At 45.3% G+C, this 17,919-nt stretch overlaps 1 protein-coding gene across 2 annotated transcripts; it reads right to left on the reverse strand.

Annotated features, from left to right (window-relative positions):
* Positions 1-561: 561 nt before the first annotated feature.
* On the reverse strand, positions 562-17,852 carry lnx2b (ligand of numb-protein X 2b). 2 transcript variants are annotated; one of them, XM_021561135.3, is made up of 10 exons: positions 17,576-17,852; positions 12,213-12,811; positions 11,045-11,241; positions 9,858-10,048; positions 7,889-8,326; positions 7,559-7,702; positions 6,487-6,661; positions 4,243-4,483; positions 3,793-3,951; positions 562-3,367 (listed from the first exon to the last, which is right to left on the reverse strand). In XM_021561135.3, exons 2-10 carry the CDS (start codon positions 12,614-12,616, stop codon positions 3,232-3,234), a joined length of 2,085 nt encoding a protein of 694 aa, XP_021416810.3. In that variant the 5' UTR covers positions 12,617-12,811; positions 17,576-17,852; the 3' UTR covers positions 562-3,231. The 2 variants fall into 2 exon arrangements, with proteins under 2 accessions (XP_021416810.3, XP_021416809.3); XM_021561134.3 differs by lacking the exon at positions 17,576-17,852 and adding an exon at positions 13,567-13,748.
* Positions 17,853-17,919: the final 67 nt, after the last annotated feature.

Raw genomic sequence — 17,919 nt, forward strand, 5'->3', positions numbered from 1 at the left:
TGAATGGGCCTTTCCTTCCGTGTCCTCCAGAGGGCAGACTGACACACCATGAGAGATGAGCTATGAGTGTGTAGTAGTGTACAACGGGTCTAACCATTTTGGATTCATTTAATTCTTGGTTCAATCTCTGTCACATCTCAGCTAAATGGTCTCTTTGAATAAAACCAGACCCTTATTATATATTTCCAATTTTCCTTATCCCAGTATGAGACGAAGAAGTGTGGTCCAATATTCATCCACAAACACGATTTTAAAGTATCACACATTGAGTGTTGAAGTCAATTTCTTGTACATTCTATCACATTACTTGTGGGAAAAGAGATGGATTGATTTTGCTATGGTCCTGCAGCATCATCTAACCAAGAATTTTGGTCTCAGTTAAACTGAAATGCTTGCATTTTAGGTATTCAATGATTGAAAGCTAAGGGAGTAACTGTTTCTGCTGGTGTCTAAGTATGCCTACACAACAGCTGTTTCTCAACATCCTCTGCAGGTGCCAGCAACCACCCATAACTCCTGCTTATGTTTTCATTAGGTTGCAGTAATGATAAGAAACAAGGGTATGTATAAGCTTTTTATTGATCAATATAGATACTAACATAACTGTTTCTAACCAACCATTTCATCCCTTATATCTTTCACTGAGCTGAAATTGAGGCCTTGACCCTTGCTGGAAAACCAGGGATGATTTGAAGCCGTCCTCTGCGACTCCACCGTCCTGATTTACATTCCTCCTAAAGCTCTCGTGGCGACACGCCTGGCCCACTTCCCCCTCCAGATGACTGATACCCCCCCAGCCACAGGACAGCCAGAGGTCAGGGTACCAAAAGTAAAGCAAGGCCCATTGAGAGGCACTAGGCCCCAGAGCCTGTGGAAACAGCCATGGAAGAATATACTTGTTTTTTTAAGTGCTGGACTTTAAAAGCCATTCAATACAATCTGAGAAGCTTTAAGTGCTTTGTAAATATTATGTATAAAATACAAAAGTCATATTATTTAAGATTTTAGAACATTATGAAACCCAGGGATGAGCCATTACACAGGATAAAATGCCTACATTTCTCAAATATTAATCTATACTGAGGGCTTCCATCACATTCACAGGGTTTAATGAAAGGCCTGTAGTGTTTTACGACACCTTGAAAAGAACAGTGGAAGTCAATCTAAAGCTCCAACTAAGGCCAGCCGCTCTGATCTCCTCCTGGCTCTTCCTGTGAACATTTTAACTAAATAACAATGAACAGATCATCCCTCCACTTAGTCATTGGTAAGAAAATGAGGTGGGAGCTTTAAGAAAAAAACAATCATATTTGGTTGTGGCAATTAAGGCAAGTGTTTGAACTTTTGTCCTTCAACATGTACAAGGCACCCACATTAATCAAATACATTTTTGTGCATTGCCTCATACCGAATGTAAGAGATTTTTACAGTGCAGTTGTATAGGAAATAAATCATTCATAAATACCAGAAGCCACTATAACATCCTTATATATATATATGGATAAAACACAGTATCTGTTAAAATCTAAATGTACAAAAATAAAAAGGCAGGTGTTGGAGAGGATGGGTACATGTGACTTAGTCAACTGTCACCCTTTCCTAATTGATTAGGTATATTAAATACATCTTAATTAACTGTGGAATTATGAGGATATGTTTCATAACCTAAAATATGCCATTTACCCCCCCCATGGAATTTGAAATCTACAAATATATCCCAGCATTGAATAATTCAAATCACCATTAACATATGGGGGGGGCAAATGGGTATTGTGAACAAGTAAGCAAAACCTGCTAAAAACAAATGTAAAGGGTAAAAACAATCATTCCAAAACAGTAAAGATCCTTCCAGTTTACATTTAAAGATGGAATCCGCAGTAGGGGGAAACAGCGCCACTGGCCACCTTACCACCCTACCACCGCTGTTATTGTTGCCAAACTGAGGCACGTCGCACAGCATGTAAAAAAATATTGCAGTACATACATATTGTGCGATTCTATCGAGCGTGTAATGATGTACCAGGGGGAAGAAAAAAAGTGTTTGTTGTTTTCAGAAACTTCTTAGTTGTAATATCGCAGATACACCGACCTCTGTGTGTATATTTGGTACACCCATCTAGTACCAGGTCGGATCCCCCTTTGCCTCCAGAACAGCCTGAATTCTTTGGGTATTCTACAAGGTGTTGGAAAAATTTCACAGGGATGTTGGTACATGCTGATGCGATGGAATCATGCAGTTGCTGCAGATTGGACGGAGGTACATGCATGCTGCGAACAGGCCGTTCCATCTCATCCCAGAGATGATCTATTGGGTTGAGGTCTGTGGGGACTGTGCAGGCCACTCAAGTAAACTGAACTCGCTGTCATGTTGGAGTCTGTGGATAGAAGAGTTGTGCATTCCGAGATGCTGTTCTGCGGCATTATTTTTTGTCTGTTTGTGGCCCGCCTGTTAGCTTGCACGATTCTTGCCATTATCCTTCGACCTCTCATCAACGAGCTGTTTTCTCCCACAGGACTGCCGCTGATTGGATGTTTTGTTTGTCGCACCATTCTTGGTAAACCCTAGACATTGTCGTGCGTGAAAAGCCCAGGAGGGCGGCCTTTTCTGAGATACTGGATCTGGCGTGCCTGGCACCAACGATCATACCACGCTCAAATGTCACTATTTTTGCCCATTCTAACGTTCAATCGAACAGTAACTGAATGTCTCAAAACCTGTTTGCCTGCTTTATATAGCACACCACAGCTACATGACTCACTGTCTGTAGGAGGGATCAATTTGTGAATGGGGTGTACCTAATAAACTGGCCGGTGAGTGTAATATATATATATATATATATATATAAACCGATGTGGCTGTTTCCACCATTAAGGATTCCAATTTTTGATTGTCAATTCATCCTTCACCCTGATAAGCCCGATTTGTTCAGCCAGAGAATCAACTGCCCTTTTGAGTAACAACAAAAACAACAACCAAAACAGTGAAACAACTAAAATGTGAAATTCAGTCACACTTGTCAGCTAGGGCAATGTGCAAATTAAACTAGATTACAATCCACATCAGAAGAGATTACCTAGTGAAATTAATAAATCGTAAAAGTAACCATCTTTCCAAGAATGTCACCAATGAGATTCTAGGGTGGTATGTGCAGAGACAAGAGGCTCAGTGGAGACAGGAGCTGAGGAAGGCAGGGTGTGCGTCTGTATCTTCGTGTGCATACACATGCGTGTCTACACCAGGCTCCCCGGCCAGGACACCACAGTCAGTGTGACTTTATTCTTCTGCAGCTTGAGCATGGGGATGAGGGACGAGTTGTTCATGCCCACCGTGGTGGCTCCGTTCACAGCTACAATCTCATCACCACACCTAGAGACAACACAGTGGGACAGTCAGTAAACATGGGGCACAGAGATGGGCACAAGAAATGCAACACAATGACCTACCCGCCACAATAATCAGCCTCCTAACAGCTGTGCATTAATTTCTAAATATGATGGACTTCTACAGGAGAATCACATCTAAATGAGCACTGGATACCAGGCTGGCTCCATCTCTGCTCTCAGTTGAATTAAAATGGTGAAACCAGGTATTTCTGTTCAATCCTGTCCTTGGGGAGGCAAGCCTGCACAAAAGGGAGTACATGCCTTATCAAAGTACAGGGTAGGCTTACCAAAACATAACTCCCTTCTCACTGCTCCTAAACTCCGTCACCCACCCAGATAGTAACAACATGTTTTTCCTCACTGAAGTTTATTATAAGAAACTAGCACTGGCCGTGTGAAGCAACTTACTTGAGGCGTCCGTCGAGGTAGGCGGGTGTACCAGGCACGATGGTCTTGATGAAGAACGGCTGCTGTCCGTGACTCTCCTCGAAGCCACCCACAATGCTGAAGCCCCAGCTCTCCTGATTGGTCTTCAGCAACATGATGTCACGGCACCAGTGCATGTGACTAAGGAGGAGAGGAAGTGACGCTCAAAAAAACCAGTGTCCGTGTGATTTTATAAGCGCAGAATTAAGACCTTCGTGTTTTAAATGGCCACCTGAAACAAGTGATAGGGTACTTTTCCAACGCAACAGACTATCCAAGCATTTTTACACTGTTCAGACTAATATTGCTTGCTAGTATTGTCCAACTACTGAAGTGTTGAGTACAAGCTGTACTCATGACACAGATTGGATTTGAAGAAATGCAAACTTGAGGTAAGTTATTTTCCAACCAATGGTTAGTGTGTGTGCTTACCCGGGAAGCCCCAGCCAGCGGGTCCACAACGGGGCCCAGTTGACGTCATCCTCCCTTGGATTTTCCACAGACTCCATGGCCTCCTTGGCGGCCTCCCCCTCATCCTCTGGGTATTCTGAGATGGTCTGGATGACCCTGAGGACCACCTGGGCCTGAGCCGTCTGGGCCTTCAGCACCGACACCGCCTCATTGTAAGTCAGCTGGGTCAGATCCACGCCGTTGATGCTCAGCAAGACATCCCCTGGGCAACAGAAATCAGAAACATGTCAAGAAAATGTAGCCTCTGCATGCAAAGCTGGCCTTGACATTTAACGGGAAGACCTTTTGATGTAAGAGGTATGCATATTGTCTACCCCTTCACTAACAGAATTATCCCCTTAAGAATTTAAATCTGAACATTAGCCATGCTACGTGGGGTCAATGTATGGAATGAAAACTGTCATGTCCTATCAAAACCATGACTGATAATGGTCACTGGTTTGGTGGTTATATGAAAGCATACGGTGCATTCAGAAAGTATTCAGACCCCTTGACTTTTTCCACATTTTTACATTACAGCCTTAGTTTAAACTTAACTTGTATTGTTTAAATTGTATTTTTCCCTCAAACTATACACAAAACCCCATAATGGACAAAGCAAAAACAGGTTTTTAGAAATTTTTGCAAATGTATAAAAAGTTAAAAATAAACTGAAAATATCACATTTATTCAGACCCTTTAGTCAGTACTTTGGCAGCGATTACAGCCTAGAGTTGTCTTGGGTATGATGCTACAAGCTTGGCACACCTTTATTTGGGGAGTTTCTCCCATTCTTTTCTGCAGATTCTCTCAAGCTCTGTCAGGATGGATGGGGAGTGTCGCTGCACAGCCATTTTCAGGTCTCTCCAGAGATGTTCAAGTCAAGTCCGGACTCTAGCTGGGCCAGTCAACGACTTGTCCCGAAGCCATTCCTGTGTTGTCTTGGCTGTGTGCTTAGGGTCGTTGTCCTGTTGCAAGGTGAACCTTCACCCCAGTCTGATGTCCTGAGCACTCTGGAGCAGGTTTTTATTAAGGATCTCTGTGTACTTTGCTCTGTTTATCATTCCCCTCGATCCTGACTAGTCTCCCAGTCCTGCCGCTGAAAATCATCCCCACAGCATGATGCTGCCACCACCATGCTTCATCTTAGGAATGGTGCCAGGTTTCCTCCAAAGAGTTCAATCTTGGTTTCATCATACTAGAGAATCTTGCTTCTCATGGTCTGAGAGTCCTTTAGGTTTCTATTGGCAAACTCCAAGCGGGCTGTCATGTGCCTTTTACTGAGGAGTGGCTTCCGTTTGGCCACTCTACCATAAAAGGTCTGATTGTTGGAGTGCTACAGAGATGGTTATCCTTCTGGAAGGTTCTCCCATCTCCACAGAGGAACTCTGGAGCTCTGTCAGAGTGACCATTGGGTTCTTGGTCACTTCCGGGCGGCCAGCTCTAGGAGTCTTGGTGGTTCCAAACTTCTTCAATTTAAGAATGATGGTGGCCACTGTGTTCTTGGGGACCTTAAATGCTGCAGAAATGTTTTGGTACTCTTCCCTAGATCTGTGCCGACACAATCCTGTCTCTGAGCTCCACAGACAATTCCTTCGACCTCGTGGCTTGGTGTTTGGTCTGACATGCACTGTCAACTGTGGGACCTTAAATAGACAGGTGTGTGCCTTTCCAAATCATGTCCAATCAATTGAATTTACCACAGGTGGACTCCAATCAAGTTGTAGAAACATCAAGGATGATCAATGGAAACAGGAAAGGGAAATACCTAGTCAGTTGTCCAACTGAATGTATTCAACTGAAATGTGTCTGCTGCATTTAACCCAACCCCTCTGAATCAGAGAGGTGCCAGGGGCTACCTTAAAAATCGACATCCACATTTTCGGCGCCCGGGGAAGTGGGTTAACTGCCTTGTTCAGGGGCAGAACGACAGATTTTTACCTTGTCAGCTTGGGGATTCGATCCAGCAACCTGGGTTACTGGCCCAAAACTCTAACCACTAGGCTACCTGCCACCAATGCACCGGAGCTCAATTTCAAGTCTCATAGTGAAGGGTCATAATGCTTTTGTAAATTAGGTACTTCTGTTTTTTATTTTTAATACATTTACAAACATCTCTAAAAACCTGTTTTCGCTTTGTCATTATTGGGTATTGTGTATAGATTGATGAGAAACAAGTTAAGGGGTCTGAATACTTTCAGAATGCACTGTATATCCCAAGTGTACCTTTTTTGATAGTGCCGTCTCGGTGCAGGCAGCCGACAGGCTGGACACTGGTGATGTAGACGGGCAGTCGGCTGCGGCAGTCCCTCCCCCCAGCGATGGTGATGCCCAGGGAGAGTCTTGGCTCCTTCTTCAGACTCACCATCTTCTCCTGACTGCAGAAGCCCCCTGGTGGATCCTGGGAAACACCAGGAAGAACCCTTCATTTGCTTTACATTGATGAGGAGCATGCAGTAGGCTATTTAGATTTGCTTCCTGTTCTTAAGATCAAAACAACTTCATAAGAATTATTTCTGGTCATCATAGAAAAGACTGGCGTCAAAGAAAAGTAGCACAATATGCCTGACTCTGCATTCCTTCTGGGGTGTGCTGCTCATCATCTGCCCCTCTCCATTTCCTAGAACTGAGAAGGATCTTTTGACTTAATTGATTCCTTGTGAAACCGCTTGTCCAAAACAATGTAAGCAGCAACATCTCAGATGCAGCTGCGGACTCAAGAGGTAATGTGCAAGGATCGACACTCGGCTCCCGAGTGCACGTGTCGACATCCACAGCTCCTGCCAGCGTCCTTGTTGCTCTCTCTCTCTGGAGTCTGTTAACCTTCAGAGGGGGCTGGGGAGAAGAGACCTCCCTCTTCCTCCCCCCAGCAGGGAACCCTTCACCCGCAGCAACACTCAAAGCCTGGCCTCTGCAGGTGAAAGCTAACCATCAGCAGCTTTGATCCTCTGCCACCCAAAGCAACAAACAAATAGAACATGGTGAGGCAGCACTCTGGACCTTTTGATCAGGAGTGAGCAGGCCCCAGAGAAGGGCTTTTGTCCCTGGACCAGGGACAGGTGTCAGTCTGCTCCCAAGGCCCCTTTCACCACTGCCTGAGTGAGGAGGGCTTCTGTGGACGTGCTAGGAAGCCTGTACTGGTGACAGAGGGCTGGGGTGTGACTGATCGACCGTGGTGCCATGATCACATTATGTAAACATGAGAAGCTTGTAGGATCATGTGTGTACACACCAACATACAGCAGTTTTTAGTACAGTAATTTGTAAGTTCTAAACATCCGGAGAGGAGATTGTTTACCTTCATGTAGGTGGAGGGGCGTCTGAAGTACTGGGGTTCTGGAGCCCTCCTAGCCACTCGGCCCTGCCCCTCTCCCCCACTGCCCCCCTCCTCCTGGGCCTCCGGCTGCCTCATCACCACAAAGTTCACCCGCACCTCACTGGCCTGCAGACACACACAGTTCAGGCCTCAGATTCATTACACAGCCAGCAAACATATCCTGGGAACCTCTGCTAACATGAAAGTCAATCTTTCCGTAAGAGATCATAATAAATCCTATTTCCATAATGTCTCGTGCTTTGGTCTCCATGAAATAGCTGTGCTGTAACTTGTCTACTACAGAAGACCTACCTGTATGATCTGTGCTGCGTTCTCTGGGGTGCCGTGTCTCAGGTCCTGCCCGTTGATAGCCATCACCTTGTCATTGTTGCATAATTTCCCGTCCTTGGCCGCCAGCCCCCCTGCCAACAGGTCCAAAATGAAGACCCCCGTCTCGTCCGACTTGCGGATCAGCTTGATGCCCAGCGGCTCCGAGCGATCCCTCTTTACCAGCGTCACCTGGATCACCGTACCCTGGTTGTGGGCAGTGCCGTGGGGACTGTGAGAGGGAGGGGAGGCGGTGGCCATGATGGTGGAGGAGGGAGTGTGGTGCTCGAGGCCAGGGCGTTGCGGGTGACGGGGGTTGAAGCCCTTCTCCTGCATGACGATGAGTCTGAGCAGAGGGCATGGCCGCCGCAGCACGGAGATGGCCCGGCCGTGTGGGATAGACGCCAGGCTGACGTCATTCACCTAGACACAACACCACATGGTCAGCAACACGGACACTTATACAGCATCCCTCTGGAACACTGCAGGTGGACTAAATATACATAGAGTATCGACAGCTGAGTGAAGTGACTGGTCCCTGCGCTGATGGAGAGACAAATTAAAATGCTTTCTGCTGATCACGGTAGAATTATGTAGAACAATACATCCTAGGATAGAGGTGCAACTAGTTACTTCTAAACTGGTATTGTTTGTATGGTGAAAAACATTGTTTCAGGTTGGCCTTATGTCATTCAAAACTATTGACATCACCGTTTTTAACAATAAGAAAATCAATAGATGTAGACATACCACTTTAAAAATACTAAGAGCTGTGCCTCCATCTTTACAGCCAAAAACCACAGGTACCTCGACTCATATTGCTCGAGACATTGCATCGACCTTTGGTTGAGAAGGTGTACGAAATTATTGGACCCATTTTTGACCAATTCCAGCTTTACAAACCTCATCCGAGAGAAGCCCTTCTTAAAAATCAATACATCGACTCAGGGGGAAGCGAGGGATTCAATTTCAACAAATTAAGAACGCAATCTCCGCTCTGTCACACATCTCACACATCATCCAATAGCTGTCCACAAAGATCCCCAAAAAGTGAGCGGTTATATTACTGCTACCAAGGCAGCTAGTAGGGGTGAGATGAGTTTTTATTCTAAATTTGTGATTGGTCAGCCCAGAGGAAGAGATGGGCTCAGGCATTGTCATGTACCCCTGCCAGACAGCCGGGGGGAGGAGAAATCTGAGGAAGAGAGAGGGAGCAGGCTTCTGGGAAGAAAGGAAGCTGTATCTTTGCGAAACCCCCTTCAAAAGATATACCATCTCTGTACCCTAGTTCTACCCTCTGGGTGGAAACCAGATTTGAGTTTATTTAGATTTTTACAGGGACAGTGCACAGACCATCTAGCGAGTGGTCTTATGTGTTGAGACAACCTCACCACTAGCATGTAATCTTCCTTAGCCTATTTACATACAACCAGGACCATAGCCTAAATGTCACTAGACTACGTGTCATAATCAGCCCTTTCTGACCAAGAAAAATAAAACATTGAAGAAAAACAGACAGAGCCTGTCTGCAATCAGGTGAACTTTGTTCCTTCCAGAAGATGGGGCTCGGCCTGAAACAGCAATAGCTCAACAGTGAGTTTCAAAACCCTGTTTCATGGGCATGCATGGAGAACAGATCTCTGCCACGAATGTCACCATGAATCCAGAGACCCGTTCATCCTGAATATCTACTTCCCCACCAACAAATTCCCCCCCCATTTACTGAGGATCATGGGAACCCAAGGGAATAGGGTTGTGTGGAATAATAGGTCAAAGCTTCTTATAAAGCACCATCTTCACAAAGTGCAGCCATTACCATTGTTAAGGTGGACATTTCAAAGTATACGGCTACGGCACTAAAGCTACATAAGATGATTGGAAGGAGGGGAGCGGCCTGAACATATTTTTCAGGTGACCTATCCCTCTATTATTTACAGTGAGGAACTCGTCTCACCTCCAGAATGTGGTCCCCCGGGGCCAGCCTGCCATCGCGGGCCGCCAGTGAGTCACGGATGATCTCCTGGATGACTATGTTGCCCAGGGGCGTGTCCTTTCCTCCCACAATACGCAGGCCCAACTCCTGCTCCTCCCGATTCATCTCCACCACGTTGGCCTCGGCCACCAGGCTGGACCGCATGGAGGTCTCTGTGGGGGGAGAAGGGGGCAGACAAGGGCATGATGATTTGAGGTACACGTTTACATAAACAGAGACAAACAACCTGACAAACGCATGCACGGGCACACACACTCACCGAGATTCAAATATGCTCAAACACATATCAATGGTCCATGGTTGCCTTTCATTGTGTGCGCAATGCCAAAACACCCTGGGGTTCTGAATCAAGTAGGGCAAGTGGCAACCTATTCCCCAAGAATCACTCACAATGAGGTAATAATTTCTGCGATAATGATCGCCAGTGTTGCCAGGTTACTTTGTTTTGATGGACTTTGTTCCACAGTACTGGATTACAAATTCCCTGGAGGGGTTCTAAGTCTAGACCAGACAGAGGTTAGGTTGATACCAGAGGAGGCTGGTGGGGGGAGCGATAGGAGGACAGGCTCATTGTAATGGCTGGAATGGAATACATGGAACGGAGTCAAACACATGATTCCATATGTTTGATACCGTTCCATTGATTCCATTCCAGCCATTACAATGAGCCCATTCTCCTATAGCTCCTCCCACCAGCCTCCTCTGGTAAATACACCTTCTGAAGGTTCAGACGAGGATTTGTGTCTGAAATCTGAGTGTCTGAAATCCTAAGCCCCCAGCTAAATGATCAGCACTCGTCTTATCCAGGTCTGACAACTCTCTTGCCAGGGATGGCCACATCAAAGGGGCTTTGGGTTTTCCCTAAAGTCAACACAGCTGACAGACTGTTTCCTCTCCCTTCCTTTCCCCGGGTGCGTTCATAAAATCCTTACATATTCGTTGCCCCGATTGACACTAATATAGATTTGTCTATTCTTAGAAAGTATCTTATTTTTTTCCCAGTGGGAGCTCACTGCTATTCACTTAGACTGACAGACTATCATTATCATACAACAATAATCAGACTTCAGACATAGTGACGTTAGTGTGACGTCTATCTGGTTTGTGTTGTGGGCAAATCAGGAAGTGAGTGACGTGTGACATCTTACCGTCCTCGCTCTCTTCGAAGGCAGGGTTGATGAGGCCAGGCTCGGGCTGGGTGTCCCGGGTGGCAGTACGGGTCATCGTAGGGGTATGTTTGGTATCAGCGCCTGACTCCCCCTCCCCCCTGTTCCCCTTTAGCTCATTCCAGGGGGGTCTCTTCCTCCTCTCTGCCTCCTCCCTCAGCCTTCTGAAAACAGGACATCTTAGAAAGGGAGGAGAGGGAGAAAGAGGAAGAGTGAGAGAGTTAAGTCAACATTCAACAATCCTCCTTTAAATTAAACCTCATGACATTCATCCAAAACTGTCCGTGAAGGTAACCTAAAATACCCTGAGTGAGCACACGCCTCCTACATTTCTTTAGATACCGTGTGACCAGCAAAAAAAGGGAGTACGATCAATGTTCATTCATTTGTTTCAGTGAGGAGGAGGACAAGTCTAAAAAGCTAGAGGTGTGGGAAATGGGAATGAATATATTTAGTGACTGGTGAGGGAGTCAGAGAGAGCAAGACTATGAGAAGAGGAGAAGAACTATGCAGATGAAGAGCCTTTTTTTACTGCATTGCAGGGAGTCTGAGGGGGGGACAGGTCGAATGTGATTAAGTCAGAGAGAGAGCTACTGCTGCTGGTCCTGCTGTCTGAACTTTGCCTCCTGTCTGTTTGCACGGATGGTTGCAGGATGACCAGTTATCATAACATAACCTTTACCCACTACTGACTGTGTCATAGCTGCTTGCTAACCACTAAGACGATAAGCACCACACCACACTGGCCAAGTGAGGAAAGGGAAGGCTAATCCACAAATTACAAAGATCTCGGGGATATGACATTTGAGACTGAACCTCTCCTTTGAGTCCAGGCACTATGTAATAAAAGCTTTGTCATGGGAGACTCTAAACCTGATTGAATTATGTTATGTGAATCCATGTTAAGTTAATTTTGAGTTAATGGGTCAAATGTTAATTCCTAAATTCAGGCATGGGAAAATAAATAGACCAGCCAAATATAAACTACAGTAAACAGACAGGTACTATTTTGGCTTACTTACTCTGGTTGCAAAGCAGACAGTTTAAACTCAACTCTTAACTAAATACCTTTCCCCATCTCAAACTGCCTCTTCCCCGGCCCATGCCAATCATCACCCCTCCGCGGTGCCCCAGCCATAACCCTATTCACCTGTTGTGCAAGTGGGGCTGCAGCTCACAGCGCTGCATCTGCTGCTGGCACTCAGCTTGGTGTGGACAGAGCACGGTCAGCTTGTCCAGCAGGTTCCTGACCAGCAGGCTGGAGGGCCGGCAATGGTACAGCTGCAGCTGCTGGCGGTCCACGGGACAAAAGTCCTGCTCCTTCAGGAAGCTGCTGAGGCACTGGAAGCAGTAGGTGTGTCCGCACGGCGTGTCCATGGGCTGCAGCAGGGGCTGCAGACAGATGTGGCACACCAGCTCATCATCTACCTCATCCTGGTACTCAAACAGGTGGTTCTCCTGGCCTCCCTCGTGCTGCTGGCCACACTCCTTGCACATCTTTGCCCATGTTAGGCCAGCACTGCTGCTGCTACTGGGGACCATAGGCTCCGTCATGGCCACAGGCTGGAGTACCTAGCTAGCAAGTCCAACTTCCAATGTTCCACTGTCCTACTTCCTCTGTGCCCTCGTTTCCCTGAAAGGATACGCTTTGTTTATTTCATAAGGGGGGCAAACATCCCAAAGTGAAGGTGAGGTTGAAACCCAGATCCACCGCGTGTCATCTCCTCCTCACGTCTTCATCCTAGATTTCTGTTTAGGGAAGCACAAAAAGAGGTCTGCCGTTAAGAGTTGGGATTTTCCTACTCATATTGACTGGCTCAACAGGAAATGACACAGAGCGGCAACAATATGGAGGCTGGAGCAGCTGTTTCCTCTCAGCCAGTTTCCTGAGAGACTAAAGGAATTCTCCTTTCGGCTACATGTCACTGTGCGCTTCATTAAAATATTGGGGGGGGGGGGGGGGGGGACTAAACGTTTTTAAAAAACGTGCTAGAATGAAAACTGAATGAACTGGGCAGAAATGCAATTCTCTAATGACCCCCTCAGCTGTCTCTATCCCTCTGTGAGGCTTCTAATCTCTCCACTAATTCCCTGTCTTTAGGTGAGGCTGATTAGAAATGCATTCTTCGCTTTTAGAAACTTACTCTACACATGTGCAAAGAAAAGAAGCCGATGTGTAAGCTTCAATCAACACTTGTCAAATGTATCGTATAACCAGCGAATTGCAGCACAAACAAACAAGCATACGAGTGTGGTGTGAATATCTCAAAGTACACTGAATAGGAGTACCTAACCAACAATACTGACGCAAATACTGAGCTGTTTACGTGCCACCTTTTCTCGTTCCACTTTGTCACATGATAAAAACCCAGCCAACAGCATTATGTACACAGACCAGCTTCCCTTCATTCCCAGCACTCCTCTCTGACCCCCGTCGAGAGGTCAGCAAGGCAAAAGAGCAGACTGATTCTGTAGCTTGTTCGTCATTAGCTTGTTGCACCTACCTGAGAAGCTGATATCAGCGTTGCCAAGGGCCCCGGCCGGTCGGCAGCCACCGCATGCAAACAAGAAACTCAGACCCAACAGCTGTGCTGGCTGCCTGCAGCCTGACTGAAACCAGAGCTCTACCTCCCCGGCACACAGTCAGAGGTTCTGTGTGTGTGCCCAGCACTGCACCAGCTGTGTGGCAAACTGAGGGGGAGTGGTGTGACTAGACTGAGGGAGGGGATGTAGAGGTGGAGGGACTGCTGATGTTGCACTAGCGCAGGCAAAACACTGAGGCCAAACCCAAGGCTGAGGAATTACACCAAGGCTGTAGTGTACACACACACGGAGGTCAAACAGGACGGCCCACTCTCTCACCGCCTTTCTCGTTACTCAAGTGATCCTTCGTCTTGTAATGGATAAGCGTCACAGATCCTATGGCAAAGCAGAGGAAGCATAACCAAGGTTCTGCCCGACTTCTTTGGGAATTCACATAACCAGACTCAATGACTCCAAAAATACTCAATCTGACCTGAGATTACTTCAGAAGATGGATGATGAAGTCAAGTGTGTCCCATAATTGGAATTCTGTGTAAAATAAAACAAACGCCACCCACTTGACTGGAGTAGATGGAATGCCTCCTTATCAACACATGCATGTTTAGACTTGCCTGGGTGAAACAGAGATTAGCCTAAATACAATTCCTCCTAATCTTTGGTATGCATATTTGCCATAGCATAAAAAGCACACAGTCTATAAATGTTTAATAGGAGAGAGCTGGACAGAGAATGTAGCTTAGAGATAGGGAATGAAAGGGTCTATCGAGTTTCATTGAGGATGTAGCTTTGGTGGTTATTAAAGGCCGTGGGCTGCTGAGGAGCCAGGCAGGCAGGGACCCTGAATGATTTTCCTTTTAGGAGATGAGCAGATTTACAGACTAAATATAGTTATCCTCTGAAAGAAGGTACCTTCTTTCAGAGGATAACTTTATTAAGTGTGTTCAACTACTCATCTCCTAAAAGGACACGTTCTCATGTATAACCCATTTAAATGTTCCATTGAGCTTCAATGTTTAAATCATATTAATTAATGTTAAATATCATAATAAAAAATACATTAAAACATATATTTTAAAATCAATGGTTTCTAATGCCTGGAGGAAATAACTAGGGAGGAAACTGCTTGGGAAGAAATAACTCATGGTATATGTCTTCAGTCAAATCGTTATCCCGGGCTAAACATGCTTTGACAGCAGTGGTATGCAGTGCTATACATTGTAATATTGGCAACGTTCCGTTGTTAAGTACTGAACTGTTCATGTGTAGTTCTGGTATAAGGTGTGCTCTGAAGATGACAAGGTGACCTTAACAGGGGGGGGTGGGTGGGGAATACCTCAACATCAATGTGTAATAATGTGACATTCAAAGCTTTCTAGGCTCAACATTTAAGATTAGCCTCCCATGTACGGGTGCCATTGGAACAGTCACTCATAGCCAGATGAGCTTTTAAGTCAAACAGGACTGCCAGCTGTTCAGTCACTGTGGTTATGACAGACAATAACCTCCCCTCACCAATGTTTCCATTGTCTCCACAACAGAGGTGAGTCACATTTTCCACACACCCTCGTAAAAGTGAACGCAGGTAAATCCATTAGGCAGACAGAAAAGAGAGACGTATTAGATCAGCTAAAAAGGGTGTGCGTAAATCCTGACTGATTTGACTGTCCGTTATGGTTGACTGAAAGTGAAAATACAGGGAACGCCCTGTATACTTGCCCCCTAAAGTTCACATTGCTTCATAATCTACCCACTCCCTTTCTACACCAGTATGATTGCTAGCCACCCTGAAGCCTTGAGCATGGTACCCATTAGTGCCAGTCTCCACTACAGAACCCCATCCAGGCTAAAAAGTTACAGGTTGTAATCCTCCCACTGTTCACCAGCAGACCACTGTCTGAAAAGTACACAACACACTGGGTTCCAGAAACAAGACATCAACTTCTGACCAGGAATATCCATCCATGAATAGAGAGCTCCTTAGGTCTGCTATTCAATAGAGTGAATGAAAAAGAAAAGCATGAATTATCATCCATTACTCAAAAGGAACATAACTCTTCCAAACCAATTACCCCTATAGCCTACATCTGGTTTTATAAAGATGTGAAGATGATGGATGATTTGACACAAACAACCTCTTGATTTAGGCTCTTAGGAACATGACACTAGTTTCCCATGGAGAGGAGCTCAAAACTAACAATAAAACAGTCATTAGCCAATAGCCACTACCACCTCAAGATCAAATAGGACCGTCTGAACTTGACATGCACATCCCATGCAATATACAGTTTATTAGGTACATCACCCTGTTCACGAAAATGGTTCGTTCCTACAGACAGCGAGTCACGTGGCTGTGGCTTGCTATATAGAGCAGGCAGACAGGCATTGAGTCATTCAGTTACTGTTCGATTGAATGTTAGAATGGGCAAAATTAGTGACCGAAGAGACTTTGAGCGTGGTGTGATCGTCGGTACTAGGCACGCTGGTTCCAGTACTTCAGAAACGTCCGGCCTCCTGGTGTGACAAACAAAAAACGTCCAGTCAGCGACAGTCCTGTGGGCGAAAACAGCTCGTTGATGGGAGGTCGAAAGAGAATAGCAAGAATCGTGCAAGTTAACAGGCGGGCCACAAACAGGCAAATAACGGCGCAGTATAACAGTGGTGTGCAGAACAGCATCTCGGAACGCACAACTTGTCGGTCCGTGTCATGGAAGGGCTATTGCAGCAGACGACCACACCGGGTTCCACTCCTATCAGCTAAAAACAAGAAGAAGCGTCTCCATTGGGCACGCAATCACCAACACTGGACAATTGAGGAGTGGAAAAACGTTGCCTGGTCTGACGAATCCCGGTTCCTGTTACGTCATGCTGATGGTAGAGCCAGGATTTGGCATAAGCAGCATGAGTCCATGACCCCATCCTGCCTGGTGTAAACAGTACAGGCTGGTGGCATAATGTTGTGGGGAATTTTTTCCTTGCACACGTTAGGTCCCTTGACCCTAATTGAGTAACGTTTCAATGCCCGATGAATTCAGGCTGTTCTGGAGGCAAAGTAGTCCGACCTGCTACTAGATGGTTGTACCTAATAAACTGACCACTGAGCATTTACTGGTTGTATGAGCAAATCTCCTGTTACCTCTCTATTCATATGCCTTAATTCAAATGATGTGCCATTGCAATACTCTATAATTTCAATATTCACTGTCAGTGACATAGCCTTAGTAGTATAGAATAAAACCTAGTCATTCACCAGAAAGTGCCCACTTCTAACACCTGACACACAGGCTTTAGCACTATTGTGTTACTGTAGAAGAGAGGCCATCGTTGAGGGCTGGCCTATTCCTTGGTCAGAAAACATAAATAATCCAATGTCCCCACTGACAGCTGATGACAAGGTTAACAACCGAGCAAACTTCCCCCTTCATTCAAATTTGCGTTGCACACATGCGTGGTAAATCAATTAAGTGTCACTCCTCCTATACATTTTATGGCATATTACCTTTTTTACTCACGTCACTGGAAAATAATGCTGAGCATTCCGCACTCTAAAAACAAACTACTTGACCACATTACGTTCTCACCTTCAACAACACAGCCTGAGATATGTTAGACTACCTTTCAAATTTGTTGGAATGTGTTAGACTAGGCTATATATATATATATATATATATATATATATATATATATATATATATATATATATATATATATATATATATATATATTCATACACTTATGTTAATGGTGGGCTGTATAAAATGTGTGAGAATACATTTAAAAAGTTTAACACCGTCATGTTCGATGAGAGAATAGAATGTACGAGAACATAGAGATAGCCGAGACCGAAACTCGTCTTCTACAATTTGTGAAGGGCTTTTTCCGGAATAACAAAACAAACACAGTCGTGAACTCGTGCTATGACTAAAGTAGCCTATAGTATCGAGAAACGATTAATATAATCGTATACGTTACATGTCTGGGTGAATTACAGCTCATTTGTCCGAGGGCACCGACTCAGTTGTTAGAAGTACAGGTAATATCCCTAATTTCGAACAACAAAACAAGTATCCTAGGATCTGACGTCTCCACAGGAAGTCCATGCAGGTAATATTTAAATTAGGCAGGTTACTGTCCAACACCACACGTGAGTGACTCACTGCATAGATATTCTTTCATCCTTAAATATTGAACACCTTCCTGTACGTGTCATCATCTGCATTTCACGATATTTTACAATGGGCAGTCCCTACACATAGTAGCAGCCTAGATTGTAGCCTGAAGTAATAAACACATTTTGGGAAAGCTTCGATTTTAAT

This window comes from Oncorhynchus mykiss, chromosome 14 (genome assembly GCF_057628025.1).
Source record: "Oncorhynchus mykiss isolate SJ-2025 chromosome 14, ASM5762802v1, whole genome shotgun sequence".
Classification (NCBI taxonomy): Eukaryota; Metazoa; Chordata; class Actinopteri; order Salmoniformes; family Salmonidae; genus Oncorhynchus; species Oncorhynchus mykiss.